Source organism: Scyliorhinus canicula, chromosome 17 (assembly GCF_902713615.1).
Source record: "Scyliorhinus canicula chromosome 17, sScyCan1.1, whole genome shotgun sequence".
Classification (NCBI taxonomy): domain Eukaryota; kingdom Metazoa; phylum Chordata; class Chondrichthyes; order Carcharhiniformes; family Scyliorhinidae; genus Scyliorhinus; species Scyliorhinus canicula.
Genome location: NC_052162.1, coordinates 51,048,241 through 51,063,867, shown reverse-complemented (window position 1 = coordinate 51,063,867; position 15,627 = coordinate 51,048,241). Strand labels below are relative to the sequence as shown.

General features: G+C 44.0%; 1 protein-coding gene across 1 annotated transcript in view; it reads left to right on the top strand.

Moving 5' to 3' along the window:
* LOC119951289 (ribose-phosphate pyrophosphokinase 1) overlaps positions 1-15,627 on the top strand; it is a 64,847-nt gene that overhangs the window by 48,358 nt on the left and 862 nt on the right. Inside the window, exons 6-8 of the mRNA XM_038774342.1 lie at positions 437-610; positions 4,538-4,697; positions 14,007-15,627. The exon at positions 14,007-15,627 is cut by the window's right edge and continues 862 nt beyond it. Of these exons, the coding sequence (XP_038630270.1) occupies positions 437-610; positions 4,538-4,697; positions 14,007-14,099 (427 nt within the window). The 3' untranslated portion in view covers positions 14,100-15,627. The remainder of the gene's footprint in view (positions 1-436; positions 611-4,537; positions 4,698-14,006) is intronic.

Sequence of the window (15,627 nt, the reverse complement as noted above, 5' to 3'; positions counted from 1 at the left end):
TTCTGACATTTTCCCTTTCTGAGGTTTTACATTTTTGATGTTTTCTGATCCTCTGGAATCAGGGCCATTTCATTTTGACCTTGCCTGCCTGCATGAGATTAATTCTGACTGCTAACACTTTGTTTTTATTTTTATTTTAAGAAGTGAGCACAAATAATGTTAACATGTGAGAAAACAAAATGTTAAGTTTAGCATTCTTCCATGCATTTTGTATTCATATTTGTATACAGTATTGCTGATTCTCCTTTCCATACTCTTTCAAGCTATTCCTAATTATATTGTATTCATTTCCATTACTTATAATTTCAATCTGGAAATTGAATGGTGGAAGAGAACCAAAAAGATTTAATTGTTATATTTCTTCTTCACTGCTTGTGCATGTTTTATCATTGAACATAAGCACATCAAACATTATTTTTCACCTTCCATTTTTCAGAGTAACGTCCATTGCAGATCGACTGAATGTAGATTTTGCATTGATTCATAAGGAGCGTAAAAAAGCCAATGAAGTTGACCGAATGGTTCTAGTTGGTGATGTGAAGGACCGAGTAGCCATTCTTGTTGATGATATGGCAGATACTTGTGGCACAATCTGCCATGCTGCAGACAAGTAAGTTGCTGAACTATGGAAGTTGAAAGCATTGCTGTAGAGCAGCCACATGCCCAGGGAAACACAGACTCCACTCTCTGATTATTTTTCCTCCAGCAATAGTAATCTCTCTCAGATCTGTTCACTTTTTTATTGTAGTAATATCCGCAAAAGCATTAAAAAAAAAAATCACCATTTCCTATCTTTGACTGATGCTCTTGAATTATCCTTATCTAATGATCTCTGTTACAACTCTTGATCGTCAGAATTAATATTTTCGGGGGGGGGGAACAAATCATCATGCTTCAGTAAACTTTTGTAGACTGAAATGGTAAGATTTTTTTTTAATTAGTCTTGTGACAGCACTCTATATATTGTCTTGTGCTCTATTTAATCCAAGTTGCATGGCAGCAGTTTCCGAAATAATATACTGTAGATAGGTGAATCTGCATTTCCCATCTATATTAACTCTAAATGTTTGACCTGAACCTGTCAATGTGAAGACAATTGGTCAAGGCTCAGGACTAATATACATCAGTTTTTTTTCAAAATAGTTTATAGTACCATCAGTGGGCACTTCCAGTGACAGTGATGTGCTGAAAGGATGCACACATCAGGTGTGAGGTGCCTCTCCTGAACTGAGACAAAAAATGCACTTTTAGTTTAATTTTACCCCAATTTCAAGGAAACAAATCCCTTAACAACTAAAGGAGGGTAACCGAGGAAAGATGCCAGCAAATGGGAGCTCGAGAGGCTGAAGAGATGGCAGGATGTGCCACAACCAGCAGGCGGACGAGATGGCAGATCCACGAGACAAAGGGGTCCCAACCATCCAGGGGAGAGCGGCCAACAACTCGAGCATCACACCCCACCCCACTCCCCAAAAAACCTGGGGATGGATGGAAGAGTTTCCTGATGAAGGAATTGTCTGCCATGAAGGAAATGATCAGGCAACCCAGGAAAGGACGATCCGTGACCTGAAAAGGCCTCTGCACCAGAGCGACAGAATTGTCGCCCTGGATGTGGAGGTAAAAAGGAGGGTGGCGGCCTAGGGGAAATTTCAAGGACCAGGAGAACTGGTCCCGACCGCAAAACATTGTAGGCTTGCCTGAAGGCATTGAGGGAAAGGACCCGGCGGACTACGTTGCCCAAATGCTGGGCAACTTTGTCAGAAGAAACAGCTTCCCCAGAACAAGGAGCAGCCAACGGCAATTATCACAAAGCTCCGTCGATACGACCGTGAGAGAGTCCTGCGGTGGGCACTGCAAACGATCACCTGGGATGGACATGGAATCAGAAGTTACCAAGATATTGGCGGAGAACTAGCACAACACAGGGATCAGGCAAAATCAGCCCTGTACAAGAATGGGTACGTTTTGGCATGCTGTTCTCAGCCAGGCTCCAGGTCACACACCAAAAGGAGTATTATTTCAATGTGTTCGTCAGAACCAACAGCTGGGACAACAGGAAGACAGAAAGCAAGGGGGATCATGGCGCACCTCCCGGCAGGGAGAGAGTGGGTTGTGCAGGAAGGAGAATGTAACAGAGGGAAAATTTGAGGTGGATATTGCACAGGCCTTGGCAGGGGAGGCACAGGCTGAGGAAACAAGATGGCATCGCATGGAGCCACTTTGGAGGGTCCCTGGCAAAGGGAGACCCTGAGTGCAGGGTGAAATCATGTGGTGTACAAATGGTGGCCATGTTGGGTGCCCCTTGGTCAAAGGAAACCCTGGACCGCTAGGACCCGGCCTCGTGGTGAGAACTGGCTGCGGCCATTTTGGATGGTCCTCTACAAAAGGGAAATCCCGGAGTGCAGGGGTACGTCAACCAGGTAAGTATGGTTGATCCCGCAGGAACAGGGCTATTGTGGGGGGGGGGGGGGGGGGGGGGGGGGGGGGGGAGAAACCCATCAGGTGTAAAAAGGGGGGGGGGGGGGGGGGTGGCAAAACCCCCATCAGGATTATCACCAGGAATGTCTTGGGAATTAACGGCCCAGTGAAAAAATCCAGAGTCTTCACCCACTTAAGAAGTCTGAAAGCCAACATAATCTTCCTACAGGAGCCACACCTGAAGGAGAAGGACCGACTTATAACTCATGTTACCGAACAAGGGCTGGGGGAGTAGCCATACTGATTAGTGAGAGGTTGTGATTTACAGTGACAAAGACTGTTACGGACCAAGGGGGATAGTACGTCATAGTCAGCGGTGTCCTGGACGGGGCGCTGGTCATTCTGGTAGATGTGTACGTGCCCAACTGGGACGACACCGACTTTTATAAAGAAGACCATGGCGGAAATCACTGACATTGAGACACACGGATCATGGGAGGGGGGGGGGTGGCTTCAACAACTGTACAGGACTCTCTGATGGATCAATCAAACCCCAGAACAGGGAAAAAGACAGGCACGGCTAAGGAACTGGGAGCATTCATGGAGCACAGATGGGGGTGGTGGACTCATGGCGGTTTCTACAACCTGGTGAATAGGAATTCTTGTTCCTTTCACCGGTGCACAAAGCATATTCAAGGATAGACTTCTTTGCAATGGGAAAATCAGTGCTTCCAGGAACAGCATGGGCAGAATATTCCGCAAGTCATCTCCAACCCCACACCACATTACATGATATGAGGTTGGAGACTGGCTGTGCCCAGGGCTCTACATAGAGACTGGACACTGACTTCTTGGCTGGCAAGGTCCAGCCACAAAACGTAGACCACAGGCGATATCGTTACTAATAGCCAGAACACTCCTTCCATGTTCTGGGAGGCACTGAAGTCTGTGATTAGGAACGAAATTCTAGCCTACTAAGACAGGGAAGAGCAGGAGGCCAGGCAGCAGCTGATCGACCATTCTGGATGTTGACTGAAAGTACTTCGAGGCCCTGACCATAGAGCTGCTGGCGGAGAGGAAAAAGCTACAAATGGACTTTAACCTGCTATCCACCAGGAAAGCAGTGCACCAACTCTGCCAGACACTGAGTTAATCTGCATAAATCGCAAATTCCCACCAGCCATGTTCGACACCACTTTTAAAAGATGGAGACAGGATTGGTGGTGGGTTGGAGGGAAGGAAAGAGAGAGATGCTATCTGTCGGGGACCTTTACATGGGAGTCGGACTAGTGGCCTTGGGCGAACGGACGGAAGACCTGGAACTACCGATAGGACCGGAAGCAGACACCCCAAATCGAACACTTGCTCAGCAAGGTACCTACATCTTGTAACAAGCCCACATTCTGAAATTATGTATAGTCCATTCACGTCAGAAATTGTTTCACTGGGGAATATTCTGGTTTACCAGCATCGATAAGATTGGTGAATGAGTTTCACTCTAATTAAGCAGTTTTTGGGATTAGCATTTCCATGGGATGTTGGTGCACACCCAGACAATCTGGAAACCGCAGGTCGTTAACTTGTAAGTATTATTTATGGATCTACAATTTAGCCACAGCCCAGTGGTCAAGCCAAATCATTTAAATCTTGAATAGACACACCACCCATTCTGTGACTGGACTGTCTGCCATCTCTTGACTAGTATATTCAAGAAGTCAGTTCATTTTGTCAGTTTCATTTCAAGGTTTTTAAAAGTCCAGTTCCAAAGTCCCATGAAATGGTGGGAGGTGAAACATGGCTAATGTTGACAATTGCCCATTAAAACTGCTGTTTTTCTCCCATAACTTGAGTTGAATATGGTTACAGGATTGAACTGTAAAAGTCACTAATTAGACTATTGTGTTTTAAGGAGCAGACCGACAAGAGCAGACCACAGAATTTTTTATAAATAATGAGTGAAATAATTCAACTGTCCAGTGTTGTTTAACTTGTAATTATGCCTATGTTTTTTCCAAATAGTTATTGTCCCATCAAAAATTGGAAGTGAAATGCTGCAGTCAGTGACAAAGTGAGAGGGGAAGGAGCTTAGTTTTTGATTTGATTTATCTGTGCATCACAGGCTGCTGTCTGCTGGAGCCACCAGAGTCTATGCCATCCTCACGCACGGAATCTTCTCCGGTCCTGCTATCTCTCGCATCAACAATGCCTGTTTTGATGCAGTGGTCGTCACCAATACAATACCTCAGGAGGATAAAATGAAACACTGTTCTAAAATACAGGTATGTTGAGAATTAATTATGCTACAGGGAAGAACTACTTTATATGCTATCTTGATGTACTATAAGAGAAACAAATACATCCCTGTTCTTAAACCTAGCTAGAACAGAGCTAAAACTTGCTTCTGATGGAATCGGTGTCTGATTTTGGTCAATTAGTAAACCTTGTCTATGGAAGTATTCTAATTTACATGGCTGACTATTTTGACACAGGATTTCCTTTCCATGGGAGGATGACAGACTATTGCATTCAGTGAAGTGAAGGGGAATTGCTTCAGATAAGCAAACGTATGTGTGGCATCACATCTTGAAAGAAAAAAAATAGCTTTTGCAATACAATTTAGACTTTCAACTGAAACTATTTCTAAATTTGCAGACCGCACACATTTGGGAGGGAATACCAAGGCAGACCACACAATTACAAGAAGCCATGACTGAAACAGCGATATAGCTCCAGATAAAAAAATCAGGGTCAGAAATTAAACATTGAAGAGTAAAACACATTTGAAATGTTGGAAAACTGGAAGGTGGAGTACCTACACTTATTTGGACAACATGATTGCAGTAGAAAAAAAGGACAATTGGTAAGACAAATAGAATCCACAGGGAGGATTAAAGATCAGTCACACTGTTGTGTGTAGTGCACTTAGTATAATAGTGGAAGGGAGGTGGACGAAGAAACAGGCAGACAAATTAAGGAATTGAGTAAAAAGCATAGAAGAATCATTGATTTCAATCACATAGGTAGGCAAAAAAAGAATACGGGAATGGAGTACAGATATGTACAGATACAATATGTACAGATCTCCTTTTGTGTACAACATTCAACAAGGGAAGTTTTGTAATTGGAGCCTGTAATGAGGAACGTACAAGTAGGGGAACAGCCAGACAACAGTGACCAAAATATACATTTAAAGTTGATCCTGGAAAATATAACGGTGATAGAAGTATGACAAACCAGGTTAATTAATTGAAGAAAAGTTGTTTGAGGGGCTGAGAATGGAACTTGGGGAATGGGTAACTATGTTGGCAAACAGCGATAGGAAATATTAAAAACTGTACCAGGTGGGGAATTTTTTTAAAATAAATTTAGCGTACCCAATTCATTTTTTCCAATTAAGGGACAATTTAGCATGGTCAATCCACCTAGCCTGCACATCTTGGGTTGTGGGGGTGAAACCCCGCAGACACGGGGAGAAAGTGCAAACTCCACACGGACAGTGACCCAGAGCTGGGATCGAACCTGGGACTTCGGCGCCGTGAGGCCGCAGTGCTAACCCATTGTGCCACCGTGCTGCCCTTGGAGGGAAAATGTGTTCCTCTAAAAGGAAAATGCAAGCTAGAGAGACTTCATACGAGTACAGACATAAGAGAATAACTTGAGGGTAAAGAAAATGACAAAGTATATGGACAGCAAGGAATGCATGATAAAAGAGTCCAAAGATTAGGGGAGAAGTTTTTTTTTTTAAAAAAAACAAAATCAATTATGAAATTGAACCCTTGAGTAATGAGACATGCATTCCCCTTTTTTGTTTTAAATTTATTGAATAAACCAAACTGCATTAATGCATTTAAGAGATTGCACAGGCATTTCTGCATTAATTTAATAAGAAAAAGATGTGCCAGAGGACTGTCAAATAGTTAATGTAAAAGTGTATTTCAGAAGAGGGGTAGAACATGTCCAGGGAATTGTCGACTAACCGCTTTACACAACGGTAGCAAAATTAAAGGATTAACTACTAAAGGAATGCATAGAAGAACATCTAGAAACTAAAAATAAAAGAATAGTCAGCATGAATTTCAAAACTCAACTAACCTTTTTAATTAATGGGAGCAGTAAATGTAATTTACTGCCATTCTGTCACATCCAGTTGTGAATGGTGGTGAACAATTAAGCAACTAGCCTGAAGAGGAGACTCCACTTTGCCACGACCCACTTGGCTCCTGACCTCCATGCAGCTTGGTCCAAACAAAGCTGAATTAGTGAGGTGAGTGACTGCCCTTGACATCCATGCAGCACTTGACCAGGTGTGGCATACAGGAGCCCTGGCAAAACCGGACTAATCTGGGAGTCGGGTAGGGTGGGAATGTCCACTGGTTAGAATCCTACCTAGCATAAAGAAGATGGTTGTGGTGTTGAGGGACAATAATTTCAGTCACAGGATACTGTTGCAGGATTTTCTCAGGATAGTTCCCTAGGCTCAGCCCACCTTGCTGCTTCATCAATAACCTGTCTGTAATAAAGTCGAAACTGATGTTTCACTGGTGATTGGACATTGTTCAATACCATTTGTGTCTTGGAAACTTGAGCAGTCCATGCCCATATGCAGCCAGACCTGGACAGCATTTTGTTTTGGGCTGTTAATTGGCAAGTAACTTTTGCACCACACCAGTTCCAGGCAATTGCCATCTTCCAGAGTGAATCCAGCAATCTCCCCATGACATTACCAACATCCACAGGGTTTCCATTGATTAGAAAATGAACTGGGACTAGCCATAAGAATACTATGGTTACAAGAATAGGTCCCAAGGTTGGGAAATCTGCAGAGAGTAACTTGCCGCCTGACCCTCTACAAGGCACAAGCCAGGAATGAGTCAAGCAATTGGGAATCGGGAATAAATGCTGGCCAAGCCACTGATTCCCACGTCCTGTGAAAGAATAACGCAAAAGTAGATCAGAGTGAAAGATTTAAATTTAGATGGCAACATGTAGGAGAAGGTCGCACATAAAGTAGCTCCCACCAGAGTCTTAGTTTTTTGGTCCTTCTGCCTGGTTTCCAAGGGAAATTGATTGACAAACCTGACCAATCTAGGTGTACGAGTGGTAGTCCTTTGATGGAGCCAGTGAAAGTGCAAAGTTCACTGGGAGGAATGATGGTGCAGGTGACCTTGACGGATGGGGCCGCTCATATCACAGTGGAAACGCTGACTGGGGTAATGGCACTCTAATTTGCGAAACAATTCGGTAAAGACTTTGAAAGGCAAGGAAGGGAGATGATGGGGATCCTCCAGTCCATTGAGGACGTGAGAGAGCATTGGGTGGTACTGAAAGGGGTGGAGGAGACTTTGCAATGGCATAGCAAACAAATATTGCTAGACGGTGATGGTGGAGGAGAGGAATAAGGCCCTGAGGATGAAGGTAAAGTACCTGGAGAACTTTACCTCGCTAGCAGTTAGAGTAAAGCTAGTGAATGGAGGGTGAGGTGGAGAGAGAGGCTGCAGCTTGTTGAACTGTTTGGACAAGTTTCAATGTGCCTAGTGGTTTGGTTTGGTGGGAGGAGGGAGCATTGTTAAGTGGGAGGAAATTTGCAGGGTCTTGAGTGGGCGGCGGTTGTGTGGGGGGGGGGGGGGAGGAAGGGGAAGGGACGAGAATGACGGCGGTGTGGGGGGGGGAGGAAGGGGAAGGGAAGAGAATGAATGCTGACAGTGACCAGGGTTTTTACCTTGCAGGTGGGGTCGGTGGCTATCTTGGGTGAGCCTTGGCTCTAAAAACTTTTAATAAAATGGGATAATTCCTCTGTGAAAATGGTGGGGTTGAGGGACCCCTGATCAGACTACGCACTGGAAACGTTAACGTCTGGGGACCTGGTGAAACGATCAAGAATTTTCTCATCTGAAGAATTTGAGGGTCGTGGTTAGCACTGCCGAGGTCCCAGGTTCGATCCTGGCTCTGGGTCACTGATCGTGTGGAATATGCACATTCTCCCTATGTGCATGTGTTTTGCCCCCACAGCCTAAAGATGTGCAGGGTAGATCGATTGGCCATGCTAAATTACCCATTAATTGGAGGGAAAAAGCAATTGGGTACTCTAAATGTTGTTTTTAAAAAAGAATTTGCAGGCCGATGCAGTGCTTCTGCAGTAGACCCACGTGAATGGATCAGATTAGGCCCCAAAAGGACTGGGTGAGCCAAGTGTTATTCTGGTTTTGATCTTGGGGCCTGGGGTGGTAATTTTAATTAATGGGTCTGTTTTCAGTGCCCAGTGTGGAGGCTGGGTTTGGGGTTATTGGCAGTCAGGGGGTTCTGTGGACGGATAACAAGGGTGATAAACAGGTATGTGGGGTTTAATGGGAGCTGGTCGGCATCTCCCTCTTGTTTTATAGCAGGCCCTGAAAGCAGTGATTAGAGGGAGATAATATTGCACAAAGTGCATATAAATAGGGAGGCTAGAGAGGAATGCCAAAGGTTGGTGGATGACATTTTGGAGGTACACCATAGGTATTCGAATGACAAAACCCCAGAGCCCCTGACCAGGAAAAAAAACTGCACATGCAGTTTGACTGTTTGATCTATTGACAAAGCAGTGTGCCAGTTGTGGTGGTGGTGGTGGTGCTGGGGGGTTTACATACAAATATGGGGAAAAAGCCAGTCATCTCTTGTCTTGCCAGTTCAGGTGTCAGGCGACCTCCTGGGAGATTATTCGGGTCCAAGACTGGGTGGCAGGCTGGTGTCTTCTCCAGACAAAGTTAATGGAGCAAACCTTTTAAAGGTCAGAGTTGGGGGGGGGTCAGGTATGTCAAGTTTTTGTTGTGTGTAGCATTTTCCAAGGTGGGGGAGGAAGAGCCTAATGGGTGCAGAGGAGGTCTTGGCAGCAGATGCAAACAGGTAAGCCTCAGGCACAGATGGTTCCAGGTTGACTTTTTTTACAAGACGTTTGCTGACAGCTGTGCCGTTGTTAATGGGGATGTTTTGAGGAATCTGCCACCGAGAATCCCTGCCTGAGACGCTGATGCATGCATGATTTTCACTTCTATTAACAAAGGACAAGGAGCCTGTGGAATGTGGGTCGGACCGTCCTATGTCATTACTTTAAGCGTGGACGGCAAGATACTGGCTAATGTGTTAGCACTGCGGTTGGAGCCATGCCTTCCTCAAGCGATTGGGGGTGATAAGATGGGATTTGTCCAAGGCTGGCATTGTCGTCCAATGTGCGGTAATTGCAAAATGTGCTTTACCCAATTCAGAGATAATTGTTTCGTTAGATGCAGAGAATGCATTTGATAGGGTAGAATGAGTGTATCTTTTTGCACTGAGAGGTTTGGGTCATGGATGCGCCTGGTGTAGAAGGCCCCCTACGCTAGTGTCCTCACCAACATGAGCTCGGAGAACTTTCAATTAAATAGGGCGTCCCTGCCATTAAGTGGAGAGGGATAATGAGGGGAGTGGTGGACCATGAGGTCTCTTAGTATGCTAATGATCTTCCATTTTACGTGACCGACCAGGTCCCCACCATGAGTGATATAATGGAAATATTGAGATCCTTTAGCTCGGGGTATAAGCTAATCTTGGGAAAGTATTTTCTGGTGAACCCCGCAGATTGCTTGGAGTGCTACCATTTCCGCATGGTTGGCTCCAGCTTCAGATATGAGGGTCCAAGGGGCTTGGAATTGGGCCCAGCTTCATAAACTGAATTATACTTGTTTGGTGGGTAGAGTTCTGAAAAAGTGGGATAACCATCTGTATTTGGTGGGCAAGGCCAATCAAAATGAATGCCACAATTGTTATTTTTCCGGTGTCTACTTTTCCTTCCTAATCTTTGGGAGGGTCAAGAAGTTGATATCATCCTATATATATAGGCAGGCAAGATCTTGAGGATTTGTAGGGCAGTCCTTCAAAGGGATCAGACAGCCTGGCATTACCAAACCTGATATTCTCTTACTGGGCAGCTAATTTAGACGAAGGCGTTGGGTTGGTGTGGTGATCTGGGGGCTATATGGGTGCAGATAGAATAGAGGTTGTGTAGGGGCTCTGGCTGAGGGGCATTAGTGACGGCCTTGCTTCTGTTCTCACTGCCAAAGTATTTGGCAAATCCGGTGGTGGTTTCCACTTTGAAGACATGGGATACAATTTCAACAACTGAAGAAGGTTGGTGTCAAAACGAAAAGGAAAATGCTGGAAAATCTCAGCAAGTCTGGCAGCATCTGTAGGGGGAGAAAAGAGCTAATGTTTCAAGTCCGATGACTCTCTTTGTCAAAGCTAACAGACAGAGAAAGTGGGAAATATTTATACTGTAGAGTGAGAATGAAAGATGAGTCATAGCCACAGATACCACGGGTAAAGAGTGCTAATGGCAGTCCCCAGACATGACAAAAGATGTGAACGGTCAAACAGCAAGGAAACTAACATCAGAGGATGAACTGTAGGTGTGGGGGAGGGGAAGGGGGAAGCAAAGAGGAGAAAGGTACAGGAAAGGTGGATAAGATTGGGGGGGGGGGGGGGGGGGGGGGGGAAATTAAATGTATATTAAGACAGAAAGAAATGGTAAAAGACAGTTAAAATTAAATGAAAACAAATGGGTCGAGGTGGGGCTGATCATCTGAAGTTGTTGAATTCGATGTTCAGGCCGGAAGATGAGATGTTCCTCCAGTTTGTGTTGCGCTTCACTGGAACATTGCAGCAGGCCAAGAACAGACATGTGGGCATGAGAGCAGGGTCTTTTGTTAAAATGGCAAGCAACAGGAAGGTCAGGATCCTGAATGCGCACAGACCGAAGATGCTCAGCAAAGCGATCACCCAGTCTGCGTTTGGGGTCTCCGATATAGAGGAGACCACATTGGGAGCAACTAATGCAGTAGACCAAGTTGGAAGAGATGCAAGTGAAACGCTGCTTAACCTGGAATGAGTGTTTTGGGCCTGGAATGTTAAGCATGGAAGAGGTAACGGGGCAGGTGTTACACCTTCTGCGATTGCATGGCAAGGTGCCATGGGTGATGGGAGAGGTACTGGGTATGGTGGAGGAGTGGACTAGATTGTCTTGGAGGGAACGGTCTCTGTGGAATGCTGACAGAGGGAGTGAAGGGAAGATGTGTTTGGTGGTGGCATCACGCTGGAGTTGGCGAAAATGGCGGAGGATTATTCTTTGCATATGGAGGCTGGTGGGATGAAATGTGAGAACGAGGGGGACTCTATCCTTGTTCTTGGAGGGGGCGAGGGTAGTGGCGCGGGAGATGGACCGCACACTGTTGAGGGCCCTGTCCAGAACTGTAGGTGGGAAATCACGGTCGAGGAAGAAGGAACACATTTTCGAAGCACCATTTTGGAATTGTCGGAACAAACGCGACGGAGGTGAAGGAGTTGAGAGAAAGGGATGGAGTCCTTACAGGGTGTAGGGTGCGAAGAGCTGTAGTCCAGATAGCTGTGGAAGTCAGTGGGCTTGTAGTGGATATTAGTGGATAGTCTATTGCCAGAAATGGAGACAGAAAGATCAAGGAAGGGAAGGGGTGTCTGAGATGGACCAGGTGAAAGTGATGGAGGGGTGGAAATTGGAAGCGAAGTTGATTAATTTTTCCAGGTCCGGGCGAGAGCATGACGCGGCACCAAAATAGTCATCAATGTATCGGTAAAGGAGTTGTGGCAGGGGGCCTGGATAGGCCTGGAACAAGGAATGTTCCACATCCCCATAAAAAGGCAAGCGTAGCTAGGACCCATGCGGGTACCCACAGCTACACCTTTGATTTGAAGAAAGTGAGATGAGTTAAAGGAGAAGTTGTTGAGAGATAAGAGTTGGTGTCAGTGTTGAAGCTGACTCCCATTTGTGCCAATCACCTGTTCGATCCTGTAAGATTATGGGATGGGAATAGAAAGGGGCTGGATAGTGGCTGATTTGTTCCTGGTGGAATTCCTGGTGTTAGAGGAATTGACAAAGGCTTGTACTCTGGTTCAGATTTATTTAGATTTCAAGTTTGCAACTTTACGAAATGGATTTTCCCTGACTTCCCCATGGCACTGCCAACATCTTTAATAGAGAGGGTTCTTTCATTCACAGGGTCGCAGGAAGGGAGCTCTTCTGGCATTATTGGACGGATTATGTCTGAGGATTCGCTGTCAGTGGAGGGGGTTAAGGCTAGATGGGGCGAGGAGCTGGGGCCCATACTGGATCACGAGGTGTGGAGTAAGGCACTTTGCAGTGTGAACTCCACATCCTCGTGTGCGAGGCTTTGTTTGATGGGGTGCATCTGATCCAAGTCCAGAACGAGTAGCTTCTTTTTGTAGGGGTGGAGGACAGGTGTGAGCACTGCTCAAGTGGTCCAGCTGACCACATGCACATGTTCTGGTTCTGTCCCAAGCTTGTGGGTTTCTGGGTCTACTAGTTTAGCACCATATTGGTGATTCTGAAGTTTGAGCTGGAGCCCTGTCCTTCAGTGACGATATTTTGGATGTCAAACTCACTGGAGCTGCAGGCGGGTGTGGGTACTGTTGGGGTGAGGCTTGGCATTTCCACCCAGTGCTTCGGAAGACCAAGATAAGATTTGGAAGTGTTTGATGAATAACAGAACTTTTTTATTATAATAAATATACAAAATCAAGCTTAAATATTTGATTGAGTGTGCAATAGGCACATTGTTTTGCTGGTTTAATTATATTTCCTATGCGTTTCTTCAGTATTCTTGGAGGTCAAAAGGGTTCCATGGCTGGAAAACTTTGGAAAACCCTGTTCTACATAATACTTGCTGCTTAATCTGGTTCAGCCTAATTATTGAAGGTTAGATAAGAAGACCTTTCCTTCCTTCCTTTTTATTTCTGATTTGGATGTGGTAATTGACTTGCGATCCCAAAAATCGGTTCATATTTTGATCTCTGCATAAAATGACTGTTCAAAAATTTGAGCCTACAGTGGCTCCATCCAGGATAAATCGCCTCCTCATTCTCTGTATTAGGAGTGAGGGTAAATATTTACTTTTGACATGCTATGAAGTATTCCTTTATTTAAAAGGTTTTAGAAGTGTCTAAAACAAGAGAAAAAGTTGGGGATGTGAATCCAGAGCCTGGGTCCTAAGCAACTGAAGATGCAGCCAGCAATCCAGTGTTTCACTCCATTTGTTTCCTCACCCAATGTTTTGTGTTTTGTTTTCTTTTGATCACCTGCCACATTTGTTACCATGTGCATCAAGTTCCATAACTGCTTCCAACAAGAAAGTGGATTGATATTTTAAAGGATTGAGAAAGGGCACAAAGCACAGAAATGGGACTAAGTGGATAGCACTTTGAGAGGTAGCATGTGTATCATAGCCCAAATGGCCCATCCCATGCTGTAAAATGTGAATTTATTCTATGATGATGATTATTTACTTGCTATAAATATGTTCATGATGTGAATGCCATTTGCAAATGCAGTGTAAATCTTTAATCTTGTTTTATTTCCCAACTGCTTTTTAATCTCACGATTGCCAAACTCCTGCAGTTCAACTTGCTACTGTAATACTAGTTTCTAGCTTCTCTCAATTTGCAACGTGACTAAAATAGAAACTGATCTGTCTGTATTCAAATACACAGAAAGCATCCTGAATCATGGTTTTGTTTCTTTCTATTAGGTTATTGATATCTCAATGATCCTTGCTGAAGCGATTCGAAGAACTCACAATGGAGAGTCTGTGTCTTACCTGTTCAGCCATGTTCCATTGTAATGTCTATGGCATCTGCTGTTTCAGTACATGCTATTTACCAAATTGTTTTCTCTTCCCATTATCCCTTCCCTTGCACCTGCCACACCAAATGGTAAAATGTAGTCTTTGCTTCTGTTTCAGCATTCAGGACAAAATTTCAGTAGGCATTCGTTCGGTATATTGGATGTTTCCAATTAAAGAGTAGCTGCAATTGGGTTTAATATGTATGACAATTACATAGCCCTATATATTAAAAAAAATCAAAAAGGAAGTGTATCTGGTGTTCAATTAAAATGCCTGTGTACATTCTCCACATTTGTATCCATGTTGCAATATCCATGTCTGCTGTAGTATAAGCTGTTGCTGTTACTTCAAGAAAGTTGTTGCTAGGTGCCTACAAATATTATGGCAAAACTGGAATAGAAATGATGTTTTGAGGAAAAAGAATGTATTAAATCTCTTATTCCTGCTATTTTCATATAAATGTTTTGTTTCCATCATTGCAGGCGTGTACTTAGTCAAGTTCTGTATATTTTCCACCTGGAGTGGTTCCGGGTGAAGTCTGATCTGGAGAAAGAGGGGCAGATCATTGCTGTCTTGTGCTTTTCCAGATGTATAAGTTCATAATTATGAAAGTCCTGTTATTGAATGATGCATTCCTCTTACCCTCCCCCCACATTGGTTTGGTTTGAATTGGGCTCTCCTCATCGTCAATTAGAAGATGGCTCAGCTCACTTTCCATATTCCTTAAAGTGAATTGGAGCTCCAGAAGCAGAATATGCACCTTTAAACCAGGGAACGACTTTGTTTTTATTGAAATTCAAATAACCTGGATAAAACAATGAAAATGTAATCAGTGTTGCAATTTTATTTACTTGACCGTTTTCCTCTTGTTCTGTATACGCATTTATGAGCCATATATTTAAAAATGATTGTTGTGACCTCATGCCGTTGGTTTACAACTGAGCAATTTTTTCACACTCTTGTGATGGATAGAAATTTGACCAGCTGCTTGTATGTAATCCAGATAAGTAGATTAATTTTGCCCCTCTTTTGACCATAAACTATAAGGCTAGTGTATTTTTCTTTTTAGTAGTAACATATCTTTGAAGACTTGATTGAGTGAAGCCTTGCCGTGAGCATTCTGGATTTCAACTGTGTTTTATAGCCGGGATATGTGCAGAGTTTTGAGGACAGCAGTGGCCTTTGTAATTATCTGCAACATATTTCACTTACCATATCTTGGTAATCCTGAAACAAAAACCTGTGTCTAAATCTAGTACAAGAAATCTACAGGTATTGAGGTCATAAAATGGGATTTGTCTTCTATTTTCTGACTTCTTTGCTCAGCAAGACCAGCTCTGATCATATATTTGAAACGTTATCAAAATTATTTACAGGTACAATCTTTGTTGGAATGTTGGTTTTGCGAGGGATATTGCTGTTCTGCAACACCAAATAACTTGGATGTTATTTTGTAAATGTCACATGATTGAAAACTTTCTTGAAAGGAGCATTAAAATGCTGGCTTGCACACTTGACCTCAGCA